General features: G+C 40.3%; 1 protein-coding gene across 1 annotated transcript in view; it reads right to left on the bottom strand.

Moving 5' to 3' along the window:
* Positions 1-18,791, bottom strand: part of LOC115573243 (cadherin-6-like) — an 87,204-nt gene that overhangs the window by 10,986 nt on the left and 57,427 nt on the right. The window contains exons 6-9 of the mRNA XM_030403943.1: positions 15,359-15,546; positions 11,392-11,642; positions 6,634-6,770; positions 2,585-2,706 (exon numbers count right to left, since the gene is read on the bottom strand). Coding sequence (XP_030259803.1) covers positions 2,585-2,706; positions 6,634-6,770; positions 11,392-11,642; positions 15,359-15,546 — 698 coding nt within the window. The remainder of the gene's footprint in view (positions 1-2,584; positions 2,707-6,633; positions 6,771-11,391; positions 11,643-15,358; positions 15,547-18,791) is intronic.

Below are 18,791 nucleotides of genomic sequence, written 5' to 3'. Positions count from 1 at the left end.
AAATTCAGTGAAACAAAGTGTTTGATACTCATTGTAGACTATATACACCGATCAGGTATAACATTATGACCACAGACAGGTGGAGTGAATACCACTGATTGTCTCTTCATCATGACACATGTTAGTGGGTGGGATATATTAGGGTGCAAGTGAACATGTTGTCTTCAAAGTTTATGTGTTAAAGGCAGTAAAATGGGCAAACTAAGAATTTGAGTGAGTGATGGTTAGATGACTGGATCAGAGCATCTCCGAAGTATCTATCAAAGGTGGCCCAAGGAAGGAACAGTGGTGAACCGGCAACAGGGTCATAGGTGCACGTGGGGAATGGATGCTGGCTCGTGTGGTCCGATCCAACAGATGAGCTACTGTTGCTCAAATTGCTGAAGAAGTTAATGCTGGTTCTGATGGAAAGGTGTCAGAATACACAGTGGATAACAGTTTGTTGTGTATGGGAATGCGGTCAGGGTGCCCATGCTGACACCCGTCCACCGCCAAAAGCGCCAACAATGGGCATGTGTGCATCAGAACTGGACCACAGCGCAATGGAAGAAGGGGGCCTGGTCTCTACTTTTAATACTTCATAAATGAAGTCTTTTTTAAGTGAACGGGAGACACTAGCTGAGAGATTAAAGGCTTCAACAACGATTTTTGCCAATAACACACTCATGCACACGTACACATACAGTAAACAAATCCGGAGTCTGTGGGAAGCAGCAAAGGATATCCAGCAAACAAATTCTGTTGATTAACATTGATGGACTGATGAAAAGGCAGAGGACTTAAAGGATAAAAGAATGGCAAGATGACAGGGACATGATGAGACCGGTGGCAGCAAGCCACCATACTGAAGAATGTCAAGATAATGTGTGTCTGTGTGTGTGGCATCAGCATAGGGTTGTTGTACCTACTTCTGTTTTTTTGTGTTATATTTGAACTGGTGTGTGTGAGTGTGTGTGTGTGTGTGTGTGTGTGTGTGTGATTACACCTACAGATGTGCGTTTTTATTCTTTTAAATGTGTATGGGATCAGATGCATGATGTATTTGTGTGTGTATACTGTATGTTTTGTGTGTGTGTAAAACCAGATTGTGTGAAAGCTCCTGTCAGCGACCACAACAGATTAGCTTGTCAGACACCACAAAAAAAAGAAAACGAATTGTCTCTAGGAGCACAGTTATCAGCTTCACAGCTGCGAGAGTGTGTTTGTGTGTGTATGTGCGCATGTTTAATCTCACACACTTGAATCACATTAGTTGCATCCCATACAGAACGTAATATTAAGTGGTATTACAGCAGACTACAATTACACTAGGTACTGCATTACTTTTTTTTGAGTGATAAAATATTGACTATTACTATTATCTTAAAATGATCTTTCTCAGTACTTTCATTGGCTTGTATACAAAGGCAGGCATGAAAAGATAGTTCCCTATTTACAAAAAGGACGATCTCCAACAGTCTCCAACAGGAGACATGTTGGCCTATATTCCTCCAGTCAAGTACAATGGTCAATGTAGAAGTAATGGCAGATTCCATGCAAATGTTGTATTTCTATTCATAAGACGGGGTTAGTCCCTCACTTTAGCCTCTCCCACATGGCATGTCCCATAATTGAGTCATTAAGCACAACACTGCACGATAACTACTGCAGCACCTGCTCCAAACACAAATTACAAGCAAAAATAAAAAGTTAACTGAATGAATAGAATGTCAAACACTTCAATCATTTTTTGGTTGGGAGTCTCAGTTTTCAAAAGGTGGTTGTGGTTGTGTGAAGTGCTGCTTTCCGTCTCAAATGAATAGTTGTCCTAAAAACGAAAATTCAGTTAAAATCTGCTCACCCCATGCTGATGGGTCGGATAAAGTTTTGTAATCCTCAAAACATTTCCTGAGCTTCACAGCAAAAGAGAGCTACACCTGAAATGGCTGGGGACTAGTTCTTTGTCTGAAAATCACTATAAAAAGATGAATGTTAATGTCTTCTGAGGGACACTTTCTTTAAGCTTCTGTATCACGATGTCTCCATATTGCACGATGTAAGTCCAGCGTAATACAGATGGTAATACATTCCTTTTGCAGTTCAGCAATAGCCAACAAAGTGGTGATTGCTTCACACCATCCCCAGGAGTTAGAATTCTCCAGTTAAACCCTCATGAATGTCATATTGTAAAAGTTTGTCAGCTTAATAGTTTTGAATCAGGGCTACCAGTGTTTGGGGAATGTACCTCATGTAGATTCTGTTCTCACTTTTAGCTCCACGTATAAAGTGAATATTGGTTAACACATTTTAAATGATTATCTCAAATGCATTTTACCAGTGACATAAAATATGGAATAAATAGGTGGATTTCATACTAGATTCAGAAGATGAATGTTATTGGACACCAACCTGAGGCTCTGATTTGGTGCACAGTCAGTCCTGATGCTGCTCAATCCTGATTAATTTTGGTTGCTTAACTGTCGAAAGGACAAATTGAACCTCCTACTGCACACAGTGACATTGTTACTCCTCCTGCCTTTCTATCTAAGCCAGACAGTACAATATTTCTTCTACTGAACAGCATGAAGTGATTGAGCTGTAGTACCTGACCAGCCTTGGTCCGCTCACAGACAAAGGTTTCATATACGGTCGCGAAGGTGGGAGCGTTATCGTTGATGTCCAGCAGGCGGATGTAGACTGGAACATGGCTGCTCTGACGGGGATTATCTAAAAGGCAAACACACAAAAGACTGAACATCCTGCTCCATTTGTACACTCTTCCACATATTCATACTGTGAGCTATCTGGTATAGCCTAAACCACTACACTGATTCCAGTGCCTTGCTTAAGGTCACCATGTAAGTATCTAATGAGGCAGAAAGTGTGAGTTTTAGTGTTTTTCTTTAAAATCGTTACATTTTCTCTTTCATGTGTTGGTGTGAGCCCAGAGGTTAAAGACATAGCTCATATAGAAAAGCCGGTGTCAACAATAAAATATATATATATTTTTAATCTAAGCTGAGGTTATCTCATATTGAAGAAACCGCAAACTCAATAGATTTTGTTTTCAGGCGTCAGTGTTTACTGAGTGATGACAAGAAAATTATCAGACTCACATCATGACCAAACAGTACCCGGCTTCTTCTGTCAAAAACAGTTCAACTGTTTAACAGTTTTTTCTTTACATGAGTGGAGAGAGAAAACGATGAGCAAGAACCTCAGCTTACTCTGTACATTCAGTCTCTGATCAGGATGGACAGAAGCTGCATAATGAGCAGAATTATTCCATATCAAATCAAAGTGTCTCAGAGGTGTCTCTGGATTGATTTCTTCCTCTTCTCTTTTTAATTAGAGGGCTGCAGTGAAGAGGTATATACATTCTATGTATTTCAGTTTGAGCATTAGCCATTAGTAAGTGGTCTATCTCTTCACTATAGACAGTCTTAACATTTCAGCATCACAGTAGATCTCAGTTAGATGTTGTAAGAGAAAAGTGACACCTGCTGTTATGAATAAATCCATTTAGTGATCATTAAGCAGCAGTGTGAAACAATCTGCTTGATTTTTATTGTTTCCCATTAGTGTCCTGACTTTATTATACTTCATGCACAGACCCTATATGTGGACAGTGCACAAAAAGTAAACACAAAGTTTTATTCAGTGTTGTACACTGATTCATTATTTACCAACCTACATTTCCTCATCACTAGTCAAGTCAAGTCAAATGTATTTATATAGCACATTTCAAACGGCAAGCGTAAACTCAATGTGCTTCAAGAGGACCATCAGCATTCTAGCACCCGCTGCAACGTCTGCCAGGGCCAGGGCATGTCGTTTCATTGTTTGTGTTCATAAGCACATACTTGAAACAATACGTATATTTGATGAAGTTACTAGAAATAATGGAAGATAAGCAATATCACAGAGCATAGAGCAGGATGTCCTGTGCCAATTTACAATGTTTAGGCCTATATTTTTTTTATTTGTGCATTGATTTTGAGTTCATTATCTTTTGCTGTTTGCATTTGACACAAGACTAAAATAGTCAAACTGTTTTATATTAACTATTCAACCTGAAGATGAAGCTCTCACAGAGGCCTGTATGTGTGCTGGGCTGGACAGCAGCAGACAGCTCTGGTGGTCGCACTGTTAAGCTTCATTAGGCTACATTATAACTCTTTATTCAATATTAGTAGGACAATTTTAGCTGTTGCTTACTTTTCATAGCCTATATTATTAACAACACCAAGATCTAGTTTGTAGGCAAAACAACAAAATAAGTTTGTCCAGCAGCAGCTTGGCATGGAGCCGATGCATGATTACACATTATGTGCATTAAACTAACCCTAACTCTAGACAGTCCTGAGTAACAAACTAATATCGAACAAGGATTTTGACTCTTACACACAGTAAACTGCTAGTTAATGCACTTCGAAACACGCTTTTGATGACAATGAGGAACTAAAACGACATATCTGGTTCCAGAGGGAGGAGAGAGAAGCCCAGGGCCCAGATATGTTCACTATAGTCTGGACTGCTCACACGTGATACCTGGTGATTGTCAGTGCGCACTGCAGCTAATGCAAATCAGCTGGTTAAAATATTCCCCCCTCCTTTTCTGCCATGTAGCGGCATCTCATTGCTGCCACAATGCCGTCCTCTGAAAGGAGAAATATCTGTATTTGACATCCTGGGGAAAAAGTTATCACCAACCTCTCAAATTATTTTTAGAGGTTAGTTTGTTTTGTCCATCAGGTGTGAAATTTGTTGTGTCAGCACCTTTCGTGATCTGGGCCCGTATTCACAAAGAGTCTTAAGGCGAAAAGTAGCTCCTAACAGGCGAATTTAGGAGCAACTCCTAAAAATAATGGGCGTGTCAGTCGTAACTTCAGGACCCCTAATTTTTGAAAATAAGAGTTATTCACAAAAAATGTTAAGCCTAAAAGTAGCACCTAAGTCTGGGAGACCTTAGAGGTAGTCCAGAGGACTCCTAACTCGCTAAGACCTGGTCACAGCCGAATGTTTTGGAGACGCTAAATGACAGGGAATTATTAAAACGATGTTGGATGGACCGTGAAGGGATTGAAGTTGTGGTTGAGTTGGTGAGGGACACAATAACGTCCCCAACCAACTGAAACAATCCAATAACGCCGTAATTAACATGTTTGGCAACACTCCGGTATTTGACTACGGGGAAAATGCAGCTCTTCGCACGGGACTAGTATTACCTGGGGACCTCGAGTGATTTAGAAATTATCCCACCACGTCCATGTTTCGTGCGCGCATTCGCACAGGATAAGCAAAGTCTGTGTTTTAACTTGAATTTACTGACATTATCCCCGGGTTGATCGCACCAGAGCCCTCGTTGGAGCAGCACAACGGTTAGATATGGATATTTTTAATATAATAACTGGTGAGCCTGTTGAAAGATGGAAAAATGTTCCGTACCGCATGCTGCCATGCATGTATTACATCTAATCATCTTTTGAAATTTCGCTCTTCTAATGAGCCTCCTGAATTTGCACCCAAAATGCTGTCAAAACTTTCATCATAATTCCCAATGCAGCCTCCATAATTCTCGACTGGGAAAAAGACAGAAAAAAGGCGTGGAAAACACAAAAAACCTTAAGAAAAACAAAAAAACGACCCCAAATCACAGAGATGCCAATTCGCACGGGACTGATATTATCACATGACCTCTGTGTTTGATGAAATATGGCTGGTAATTCCCGGTGGAATTTTTACTTTACAAATTATGGACGTGGTAGATTCGCACGGGATTAAGATCACAGACAACCTCCGCAATTATTACAAATTACTAGAGGTCCCCAGGTTATACTAGTCCCGTGCGAATAGGGCTTTTGTCAATCGGAAAAAGTTGCATTCCATCAATACACAAATTGTCTTTGACGCATGTTACAATATACTGGACATTGTTGCAAAATGGCCCAGATCAACACACGATTCCCAAATTTTAATGGAGAGTGGTTTGACGCAGCTTTTCGAGCAAATGCCGCTATTATTGGCAATTCACGTTTTTCATCGCAGTCTTCTAATTTGTCGTTTTTGTCCGAAGCGTTTTTGTTTTGTGGGGGTGCACTTAATTCTCCTCATAAATACATTTCTTTATCCAATATCTTTTCATAGGCTTTGTCATGGGCTTGTAGGCAACTTCCTTATTTTCACTTCATGCATTGCGTAGCCTAAATGACTTTTCAATGGGCTGCCCTGTCACTCAACAACCAATCACCGTTGTCACCGCTTCTAAGTGCATCCTTATAAAATGACGTCATCCATAGCAACAGAGAGTTACTTCTGGTTTAGGAGTTCACTGTTTTCATAACTAAAAGTTGGTCACAGCGGCTTTGTGAACTACCTTTAAGAAACGACTCCTACATAAAAACTTTTAGTCCGATTTAGGAGTACTCCTAACGTTAAGATAAAAGTCTTTGTGAATACGGGCCCTGGTCTGTAGCATCACTTGGATAGGGACATGCTTGTATCCTTGCCTTTCCTAGTTCATTTGCCTCGGATGCAAAGTATTTCCTCACAGCACTCTTGCTGTTTTCTTTGTAAACTGAAACCTGTCACAGAGACTCTGAACTCCACATATTTAATGAGCCCCTCCACATCAAGACATCACATCACACTTACGGAACTCTGTGGCGATGATGGAAATATTATGCCAGGCAGTCTTCTCTCTGTCCAGGCTTTTGAGCAGAAACACAGATCCATTCCCTGGATGCACGTTGAAAAGGCGGTCCATGTCAGTGCGGCGGTCGATAGAGTACCTGTAATGAGCCACAAGATGTAAAAGGGCGAAATTAAGCCAGTGGATGGGATGAACTACAGTAACACAGCAGTTAGTTACCACAATAGGGAGAATTATCTGTGATGGAGGAGCACACATGGTGATAGAGTCTAAACTGATAATAGCAGGGTTCGTACACATTTTTCAAGGTCAAATTCAAGCACTTTTCAAGCACTTATAAGGGTCATTTTCAAGATTTTCCAGCACCTTATTGCTGGGGTAAAATACGTATCTACAGGAATATATATACTCGTGATTTTTTTCTTCACTTTTTATCACAATTATGTACATTGTATTATGCTGTAAACATCTAAAATTATGTTTCATAATAGTAAAAACTTCAGAAATTAATTATCCAGTCTGATCCCAATTTTGTGAAAGACACAGAGTTATAATGTCAATCACTTTCAAGCACTTAAACTAAAATCCAAGCACTTTTCAGACCTTGAAAACGCAACATTGAAATTCAAGCACTTTCAAGGATTTCAAGCACCCGTACGAACCCTGTAATAGTGGAACTAGCCAGATAAAACAAAGCCTCTGTCCAAATCAAATTACAAATTAAATGTAATGTAAACGTAATGTAATAGTTACAGATATGTCTTTATGAAGTACACTGAAAAAATACATAACAGGCAGCTTACAACTGTTTTGGTTTGAACTGGAAAAATCTATTCGACTGTGGAAGAACATTTTCATTGGTTGCACCAATGTGCCTGAAAATTAACAGCTCAGATTTTAAAAGAAAATGCAGCATATACATTTTTTTTTTTTCAATCACCAAGTGGGTGTGCAGACAGATGCCTTTGAACAAATTCAACAGTACACATTTTTTCCTCGGGAATTTTATGAAACTATGTCAACACAGACCATCTGCATTGGACCATCAGCCGTCACTGCCTTTTAGAAAATCCAGTATGCAGTATAGCCCAAACACTTAACTGGACCTTTAGGTGTATTCTACTGACGAAAAGTGATTTTTTTATGAGTAGCTTTTGTTGGTTCAAACTGAGGTTAACTTTAGCAAAAAGGGGGAGAGGGAGAGAGAGAGAACTGTCAGGAAAAAGCTGAACGCTGGGATCAAAAGTCTCCATCCCACCAGTTAGTTACACATTAAAACGGTTATTTTTGGGTTTACATTATCAAAAGCTTTGGATGGTACCAAACTGCATGCTGTCCTGTTTTTTGTTACCCTGTTGAGGTACCTTACACACTGATCCAATACTAAAAGGTGGAGTTAGACACTGCAAACTACTGAGTGGTCAGTCGTAACAAGAGTCGTAGTGATGCCTGCATTTTGATATAGGATTTCACCGACTCAGACCTTTTTGGCAGTCATCTGTATATCTTCCTCCTTCTTTTATCAAGCAAAACTCATTTCCTTGTTTTAATAAACAACATACTGAGAAGAAAGTAATGAAAACTGTGTGTCCTGTGCATGGGGAATGAGGAGTGTGGTTGAGCCAGAGAGAAAGAGAGAAAGTGACCCCCAGCTGCCCGTCAAAGTATCCTTGAGCAAGATACTCAAGTTGCTCCTAATAAGCAGCCACTACCATTAGTGTATGACTATGTGTGTGAATGGGTGAATGTCACAAGTGTTGTAAAGCTAAACAGTCTTAAACTGGAAAATGTATAGAAATATCCATAACTGGCATTTCTATAGCTCTTTTCTCTTTGTTATTGTATCCAGGCCACTGAGTGATATAGAAACAGTGTCAGTAATATACAGTATAGTCACAATGTTCAGTTAATAAATGCAGTAGCTTCTGAAGAGTTAAGATCAGTTACTCCAGTTTCCCAACTACTGGGAAAGTGAAACCTGAGTGGTAACAACCCTGCCTACATTTATAAGTACTGTCTGTAGTGGAAACTCAAAACAGATTATGGATTAGGTACTGTAAACAAGGGATGTGTCCAGGTACACAGGGTACTATACCCATAGCACTTTGGTGGAAACAAGGATTAACTGATACCCGAAAATTGGCCTCAGAATATATTCTCTTTTTAAACTCTGAAGTGCATTCTGAAAGCAAAAAGTGAATCCAAATTTTGAGCTATACGGTTGGACAGTAAACTGTGGACAGCAGTTCAGTCACAGTACTGTGCTGCATTAAAAGCTGCTGCATTCTGCCCCCTCCTCCTATTCAATCTTAAGTCGGTTCAAAACATCACAGCTACTTGAAAATCTCTTCCTATCGTCTGTGGACTGTCTCTATTTTTTAACTAGTTGCTGAATGCAGCTATTCACAGCTTCACAGCACTCCATAGATAATAAAACTGAGATGCCTTTGCCTCTGTCTTTTCTGTGTGCCTCACAAACTGGGGCAAACTGCTTTGTGAACAATAACCTCATATTGTACTGTACATGAACATCTTCAGTGTCCTGATATTACCATCAGCTTGAAAATACAGCATCAAACTGCTATCAGCTGTTTATTATGTACCACTCAGGCTTAATTATTGTTTCCATAGAGAGATATATGAATCTAAAAGGAAACACTGCCTCAGTACATCCAGGCTCTATCATAATTACAAAGCACTCAACAGTAAAATAACAGTTCACTAACACAATTTCAATAGATGATACTGTCACATACACAAAGGCAGAAACACAGGAACAGTTTGCCCCCCTAGAACACACCAATTTTAAGAGCTCTCCATGGTTCCATGCTTGTTTTAATTGGAATATGTTCTCCATCAGTAAGCCTGCTTTAAATGCAGAGAAACAAGGGCTCTGCCCCATTGTCCATCTGGGCTCTGTCCTGCCTGCCACAGTTCATCTCCTCTTAGTTTAACATGCTCACACTGCAGGCATCCCTCCATTCATCCACACATCATGGTTATTTCTCTTAAGCCTACTGTAAGGGAAATTCCCAAATGTCCTTTTGTGAAATTGCTGTTATTCATGCATATGAAACTTAACAAGTACATAGAAGATGTGTTAAGAGTGAAAACATTGTGTCTATGGGCCTCTCATGGTTTGTGTCAGGTGTTAGTTTTATGGTTGCATAGTATATGGTTTCAGAGCATATGTGATAGAGAAGGGGGAAAAAAACCAACCTAGATAAGACAACAGACTCCTGTCCAAGGAGTTCAAGGACTCCAAGGAGTTCATTCTGAAGAGTATTTTTGCCTCTCTTCAGTCAAAATCTATACGCTCCTGATGTGTGGCTCTTAAGGCTCCCACTCACTGGCCAGACTCAAACCAACAGCCAACTGCCTTTACCCAACCACTCCTTTGCCTTTTGTCTGACCTGTTCGGCAGAAAAGTTGCATTGAAACATACCTCCTCGACGGCTGCTAATTACACAGTAGTGTGTACGTTCTGCACTTGCACGAGATCGGGTGGCGCTAGTCTCGTGCCAGTAATCCAAAACATAAAAACAGTTTTCAGTTGCCACAAATCTATCTAATCCTGCTGTATGTTTATTTTACTGTTTTTCTATCATTCAAATCCTTTGTTGTATCCAAGCCCATTTTTTTTTTTCAGGAAAGTTTCAGCTTTCAGTCTCCTGATCCTTTCCTGTTGCAACAGAGCAAATTACACAGTGCTTTTGGCGTTTTATTTTGTTAATGTCTGAAAATTCCCAGGATGCCTCAATGCCATTTCAGTAATGGACAGTTACTAACAGGAGAGCAACAGCCTTGAACTGTAGATACAATATGACTACTTTAGAGTCTAAAATCCAAATAACTTCAACAAAAATATTATATAGGGGTAAGTGGTTATGTCAGTATCTGTGTTTGAAGCCAGCAGGCTGAGCCCTGACAGACAAAGGCCAGTCAAAGCATTCACATGTGTGCTGTTAACTTTCACTTACAAGCCATGGGTAAATCGTATTTTGTCAGCATTGATGCTGAAAAATAAGGATCATTTAGCATCTAGACTGCTGACATTTGGGCACAATTTTGTTTTCTTTTTTCTTAGGGCTAACCCACATTTTTGAGTTCCCCCAGGCCCACTGTAACGGAGTTACACGTGGTTGAAATCTCCCCCTATGAAGTGGGACGACCCTTTAAGACCCTCACATGTCATCAGTTTTCATTGATAGAGTTTATGTTAACAGATATGAGTGGACAATTTTAATATGATGTCTTCAGCTGTGGTGATTTCTCGTGTGTTACTGTGGCACTCCTGGTATTATCAAAACACAATTTGTCATTTACTTGATAGCGATATAAAAGCATGCCATCATTCAAGTTATCAAGTAAAAAAGACCACTGCTTCATTGGACGGCCTAGCTAAGATTTATCATTTAACATTAGCAAATGCTAATGGTATTACCCCCCAGACTGGACTTAACATCATAGCCAGCCAGATTTGTCCCGGTTCAGATTAGGTAAAAAAAAAAGTCACTGCCACTGCTGTGACAGTGAAAATAGGCTGTGTAAATCCACCAATCCACTATAAAAGTGCAAGAAATAGTTGACAGAAGGACTCTGCTGCATTTTAAACAAATTGCTAAACTTTGCTCACTTGGGCATGGGAAATTCAGCAAATATCTGATTATGTGATAAAAACACAGTATATCTAAGATCTCGGGAATGTAGAAATTTGACTATTGTCCATATGCATGAATCTTGATGAGGTTTTATCTCACTTGACAATGCTACGAGCTCCATCGGGGTCAATGGCACTGACTGAGCCCACAGCCACGCCAACTGCAGCATCTTCCTTCACCTCCATCAGATAGCTGGCTTTATCAAACAGTGGCGGCTCGTCCACATCCTCCACCGCAATCCGAACTGTGGCCATGTCTTTAGAGCCTGCAGACATGAAGCGAGTATCCACCTGGATGTTCTGGACCTGGATCTCTACTGTGTAGGACGGCTTCTTCTCATAATCCAGAGACTGCAGAGGCGAAGAGACAAAAACAAGAAACACAGGAGAGATTTAGGAGGACGGTTCTTGCTGGTAATATTATCCTGGTAAAGCTATAGCATTAGCACTTCTTGGCAAATGTTGTTATTCTCAGGAGACCATTAAAATTTAGAAAAATAAAAACTAAAAACAGTGTATGGTGGCCAGTAGGGACAATAAAAACATAATTAAAACTGCACTGATTGACCTTTTGCTCTGCTGGGGGCAGCAGAACAAGCTGAACACATAATGTTGACATTTTATGAACTTACTATAATGTGTTAGCAAGCAGCAGTTTTTACCACGCTGGTGAAAAAAAGGCACAGAAAAAAACGTAACTTCTTAAACTTTTACAGAGCAGTATGAGACAACCCCAGCCACAGTCAGTTCACACTGCTGCCTTCTTACAAAAGATACAGATAAGATACTGCTGCAGTACCACCAGAGTATAGAGCAACTTCTTCCTAAGGCTGTGAGACTCTTCGATTCATTATCACAACTCAACTCAACTTCTTCCAATATTCTTTACTCATAAGTCTGTGCAATTTCTTTTGTATGCACATGGTTTAGGGAATTACATAAATGTCATTATTTCAATAATGACTTTTAAATTAATCTTAATTCTTCATATGTGAATTTTGATCTGGTCCTGAGATAATATAGCTTTTTAGCTGCTATGTGTCCATGGCTGTGAAGTTGTGCATCAAAAGGCAGGATTTATGGATTGAAAGAAAAGGGCTGGCAGTGGCTGTAGCTCGACTGGAAGGTGCCTGGTTCTAATACCCGCCCCCCCCCAGCAGCATGTCAAAGTATCCTAGAGCAAGATACTCAGATTGGTCCTGATGAGCACCCTTTGCCATTAGTGTGTGAATGTGTGTGTGTGTATGAGTGAATGTCACAATTGATTTAAAGCTAAGCAGTCTGTAGACTGGAAAAGCACTATACAAAAGCAAGCCCTGGCATTTCTATAGCTCTTTTCTCTATTTTATTGTATCTGGACCACTGAGTAATATTGAATAAAAAGTACAGCACATGCTGTTACAGAAGAAAATCTACCATTAGTTATCATTACTGATTAAAGCTGCACGCAGTGATGAATGGGCCCTGGCACACTGCTGTCTCCCAGCAAGCCATTCCCCCTAAACCATGAACGCGCACTGACTGATGACTGTTGAATACGGCTTAGTGGTGGGAAGGAGAGTGTATTGGTGCATTGTTTTAATCACAACATCTTACTGCAAGTAGCTACCTCATGCCTCATTCAACTGTAAGTAAACACCTCATATTTTCATATTTGAAAAAAAAAAAAAATGTTGGGATGCTGTGTAGTATATTAATAAGATAGAAACTGATAATCTGGCTCAATCACACACACTCAAGCACACTGCCTTTACTTGAATCAGTTTATTGAATACAATTTTCTGGTCTTCCTATGTTGGCAAAACAGCCTACTTGATGAAGGTTTTAATCACCAAACCCAATATTCAATAAAGCTGATCGTAAACAAAGTCAAGACGATAAGCACTGAGGACACTGAGGAATTCAGTCATTACCATTAATAGACTGATTCATTCAATCATTATCAACTAGCTTGATAACTTTCTAGGTAAAATGCCTACCTTGTAAACAGAATCCCTTTGCAGCCAGCAGTTTGGATCCCACTTGAAATACCATATTGTCTGACTAATAAAGTCCATAGTAGGAGAAAAGAGATTTGCTAGATTGAAAGTGTGAGTGAGTCAGTTAAAGACATTACTTAAGTATTAATTTTGACCCGTAAGTAGCTGTCCTTTGGATGTCTGCTATTGATGTTAAAAAGTCTTCCAAAATGACTTCGCAAAACCTTTTGTTTTGAACTCTTTAAGAATGTCATTAGAATGTCAATAGTGAATGTTAAAAAGATCAAATAAAAGACATTGCAAAAACTTTCACACTGGCTCTTCAGTGGATGTCTTCTTCTCAACAAGTTTAGTTGGGGTCATAAAAATGATCACCATGATCATCAACAGTGAGGATAAGAGCAGTGAAACATCTTTACATTCAAGTACATTTGCGCATGAGTCCTAGTTGATTAACTTAATTGAGTCTTGAGTCTTTTGTGGAAGATGGAGAGTGACTCTGCAGTCCTGACATTGGTTGGGAGTTTGTTTCACCACTGAGGTGAGGTGCTAAAACAGAGTCGCAACTTCGCTGAGCGGGCTTTGTTCGCTCTCAGCGATGGCGGTACCAGCTGGCCAGCTGATGTAGATCAGCGAAGTGCTCTCGCTGGGGCATATGGTCTGACCAGTGTTTGGAGGTAGACGGATGCAGTTCCGTTGACAACCTTGAAGGCCAGCACCATCGTCTTGAATCGGATGCAGGGCCACAACAGGAAGCCAGTGGAGGTCATGGACGGGGGGTGTCACATGGGAGAATTTGAGAAGATTGTAAACAAGGCCTGCTACAGCGTTCTGGATATGCTGCAATGGTTTAGTCGCAGATGCTGGGAGTCCAGCCATATAGTACTGTCACTTTCTGCTGCCTCAAGATAACAATCCGCCATCAGTGCACCTGACCACATCTGACTTTAAGACCAACACACCCAGGGCACTAGCAATGACACTTGTGCTGTGAACCGCTCTGTGCTGAGCATAAGATAGTCTTACTGCGCTGCCACATCTCTATACCCCCCTCACTTTGCCTACTGGAATATATTATCCCTTAACCTAAACAAAACAAATAGAACTACATATTTTATTTATGTTTAAGTATTTTAAAACCCTCATTAAAGCTATTCATTTGCCGGAAGAAAAATTCCTTGCATTTCAAGAGGGTGCTTGCTCCGGTCACTGCCCTTATAATCCTTTGGATTACAATAGGGTTCTTGCACCATTTGGTGCTCTGGCCCTAATAATTGCTTGCATTTCAAGAGGGTCCTTGCACAGTTTCGAATCTCAGGCCATATTAATAATAACTTGCATTTCAAGTGGGTCCATGCACTGTTTGGTTCTCAAACCCTAATAACATTAAAAGACTTCATCTCTACCCTGCTGACCTTTCATTACTTTTTTGTTGAGGCTTTGTTGAGACTTTCTTAGGTAGTGTCAACAAAAGGAACAAAATAAGTAAAAAAAGGAAAACAATTGTGATTTGACAATGTGTTAAACACACACTGTGAGGAAATCTAATTCTTAAATCAAGCAGCATTAAAAGCTCCAGTCCTGTGTATGAGTGCCTGCTGCAAAGGCTATGACTAGGGGTTGTGGAGGTAAAGATGATAAGTTTAATTTGGTTCCTTTCATCTGTCAGGCCTGCCCAGGCTTTGCATATTTAACAGTATGTGTAAAACAGACTACGTGGGCAGAGTCATGAGTAAAAAGTGTGGGATCTGCTGAATCACTGCTTTAGAATTAATTTGATTTTACCAATGCCGTGAGAAAAACATCAAGATTATTAATAGCAAGCTTCTTTTAAATGTGGGCATCAGGAAAGCAACATAGTTCATATTTTTTAAGATATATGCAGTTTGACTTCTGCATTTTATTTTGCGCTATTCAATGTGCAATTGGAATTTACTCTTATGAATTCATGTACTTCTTCTTTGAACCTTTCTTTACCTGTGTTTTATTATTCTTGTTTGTGTATGTGGCTTCACATTAGTGCTACACAAATAGTTCATAAATGTGATCAGTACTGTGAGCCCACAGTTAAGTCCTTCACTGTCTCACCTTGCTAACAGTGATGACTCCCTCCTGTGTGTCTTTGTCAGTGGAGATGTCAAACATGTCCATGCCGTCCCCGCTGACAATGGTGAAATACATCTCAGCATTCTTCCCGATGTCTCTGTCAGTGGCTTTAATTTTCCCAACTGGAACACCGGACTTGGACGACTCAGGAACTCTGAACTGGTAAATACCTGAAAACACAGGACATACGACTAACAGTAAGCTGCATGTGGTAAGAGGCTATATAGTATGTAACCACGAGTAATACTGTAGAGGCAGCAATGTGGATGGGTAGTCAACTGACTCACAAATCCATTTGTACAGCCTTAAAGGTGCACTGTGGAGATTTCTTGTAAACAAACAAAACTGATGTTTGGATTCAGTTCCCCACCAAAACACACTGCATGTATCCTCAAGAGTGCTGAATTCATTTCCTTAAGTTAACTTTTTAAATCAATATATCTTTCATTATTCACAGGAGTTGTTACTAGCTTCTAGTCTTATTCTGCTCTGCTTTTGCTAGAGTGTTGCTTTGTTTCCTGGAGCCACACTGCCAGTAGACAAGCAAAATAACTTAAACCAATGGAAGCAATGTGTATTTTGTGTTGATATTAGGGTTGGGCTGATAGACGGTGCTATTGTCCATTATTGATGGCTGACAGTCATTGACTACTGAGCCATCACAACTCTGGGATTTTAAGTATTGTTACACTGAAAGTAACACACGTAGTGTTACACTTAAGGTAACACTTTCTTCTTATCGAACCCTTTTTGTGTGGTGAAACCAAGATTCTCAGTTTGTGGCAGCAGTGTTTCAGTCAGTGAGTTGAAGAGTATATTAAGATAACTCTGAATTCTGATGATTTAACATATTGTAACGGGGCACAGGGTGAAGGTAAAAGTGTAAATAAATAAAAAATCAGAAAAAGGAAAGCCGAACTGAGAAATGCTCTGACCACAGTCCTTTCTATGTTAAATGAGTTTTACCACCCTGAGGGTCGTGCTGTAGCTTCATTCCTTCATTTATTAGTTGTATGTTCACCGATCAGCCACAACATTAAAAACACTGACAGGTGACGTGAATAACATTGATCATCTCATCACAATGCGATGTTCTGGGAAACCTTGGGTGCTGGCATTCATGTGAATGACATGAAACAACCCATCCAAACACTGTTGTGGACCAAGTACACCCACTCATCACAACAACACTACCTGATGGCAGTGGCCCCCCGGCAGAACAATGTGCCCTAACACACCACAAACACTGCTCAGGAACAGCTTGCAAACACAATTAAGGGCCCAAGATGTCGACCGGGACCCCATATTCCCTAGATCCCAATATGATTGAGCATCTGTAAGACTTGCTGGAGCAGGTCCCACCCCCCAACTAAATACATAAATAAATAAATAAATAATATATAGGTGATTTGTTAATTTTTAACAGGAGGGATGGCCCAATGGAAGCATCACCCTGCCCCGACACACCTATGTACACCTCCCAAAAGACATTGTTGCAGTATGCCTACCACCACTGTGACATTTCTAAGTCTACAATTCCATTTTATCCAGTTATCTTCCTTCTCTCCCTACTACAATTGTCTTTTTATAACTGTATTAAAGTAAATACATCTATAAACTGTATGCAGTGGACTGAGGTTATTCAGGCAGGGTTTTCTCATGTTTCTCACAATACACTTCAAGCAGGGTCATTTTAAGTTACATGACCCCTTGGAATTTTTTACCATCTAAATTCCTATCAGATATATCAATATTGGTGTATATATTGTCCGATATGCAGAAAAACATGCTTGGGGTAATTCAAAATTGGTGTAATGACATAGTTTGTCCAGCAGAGAGCATTTCAATGGGGGATAAAACAGTTGGTGTCAGGAAATGTGACAGCTACCTCACTAATGGTTAAACTATAAACTAGCACAAAAATGACAATTACCAACATGACATAGCCACCATGTTCTGAACAGACACACTAAAAACACTCACAAAAAGTAACATTTTAATTTTAGAACATAAATAGCTAACTTTTGTTATACAATCGGCTACATGCCGTTCCTGTTCCTGCACACAGCAGCCGTGCCCAGCTTGACCCAGTATGCCAGAGCTGATCGTGGCCACTTGTGATTTGCAACACACTATCTGCTACTAGTGGATGGAGAGTGATGGCAGGTTAACAAGGGGGATGCTTTTTGGTAATTTTGCTAACAAGGGGTAAGGCATCCCCCCTCATATAGCCTACTGTCTGTCTATCTATCTATCTATCTATCTATCTATCTATCTATCTATCTAGATAGATAGATTTTGGCTCCCAAGAGGGCAGTTTATCATGTTCTATCTATCTATCTATCTAGATAGATAGATAGATAGATAGATAGATAGATAGATAGATAGATAGATAGATAGATAGTCTTATTGTGTAATTGAACCAGTACCTGATCATTAGCTCATTGTTGCTTTGAACAATGAAAGAGGGTTTTGCCCCATATAATCCCCTTTAGGGTTTCTCCTTTATATTTTGCACTTGTTTGTGTTCATTGTGTAATGTGGCTCAGTGAGACCCAAAGAAACTGTCGCTGAAATAAACCTTACTTAACTAGACTTATCATAAATCCAGAACATCATGCGAGTCAGTAAACACAGACTGACTGACTGGTATTGATCAGAAACAGTAATCCCCTGTGTAAGCTGGTAGGCTGACTCTTGATGTGTATAGTACCCAGTGATGTGCACAAGGGGGGGGCAGGTCGCCCCCCTCGTGGCCCAATTGTTGAAAAACGCGCGCTAAAGTGCCCTCCTGAGAGCCAAAACGCGCGCTAAAGTGCCCTCCTGAGAGCCAAAACGCGCGCTAAAGTGCCCTCCTGAGAGCCAAAATGCACGCTAAAGTGCCCTCCTGAGAGCCAAAAAAGCGTGCCAAAGTGCCCTCTTGGTTGGCAAAACACACTAAACTGCCCCCTTGGCTGGTTAGAACATGATAAACTGCCCTCTTGGGAGCCAAAACACGCGCTAAAGTGCCCTCTTGGGAGCCAAAACGCGTGCTAAAGTGCCCTCTTGGGAGCCAAAACGCGCGCTAAAGTGCCCTTCTTTTCGCCCCTGCCCTTCAAAAAGGCTGCGCACGCCACTGATAGTACCAATCATAGAAAATTAATACAATTCTTAAACTCAAAGACTTGAGAAAGTTTGTCTCTCCCTGAATAAAATCATATGACAGCATAAATGCTGAGTGCTGAAACAAACATCTTTCTGTTGTCTCAGGACTTCATAAAGAAAGTTAGACAGGTAGACAGCAAAAAGAAAAGAAGCATCAGTCCAAAAAAAAGAAGCCAGGCAGCGGAACACTGACTCACCACCAGACTGCTGACGATCATTAAAAAAGGCATTTCATTGTATTTTTTGTGAGTGTGCTGTATCCTTTTGTTCT

The sequence above is a fragment of the Sparus aurata genome, chromosome 21 (assembly GCF_900880675.1).
Source record: "Sparus aurata chromosome 21, fSpaAur1.1, whole genome shotgun sequence".
Taxonomy (NCBI): Eukaryota; Metazoa; Chordata; class Actinopteri; order Spariformes; family Sparidae; genus Sparus; species Sparus aurata.
This window is presented reverse-complemented; position numbering and strand designations above follow the sequence as displayed.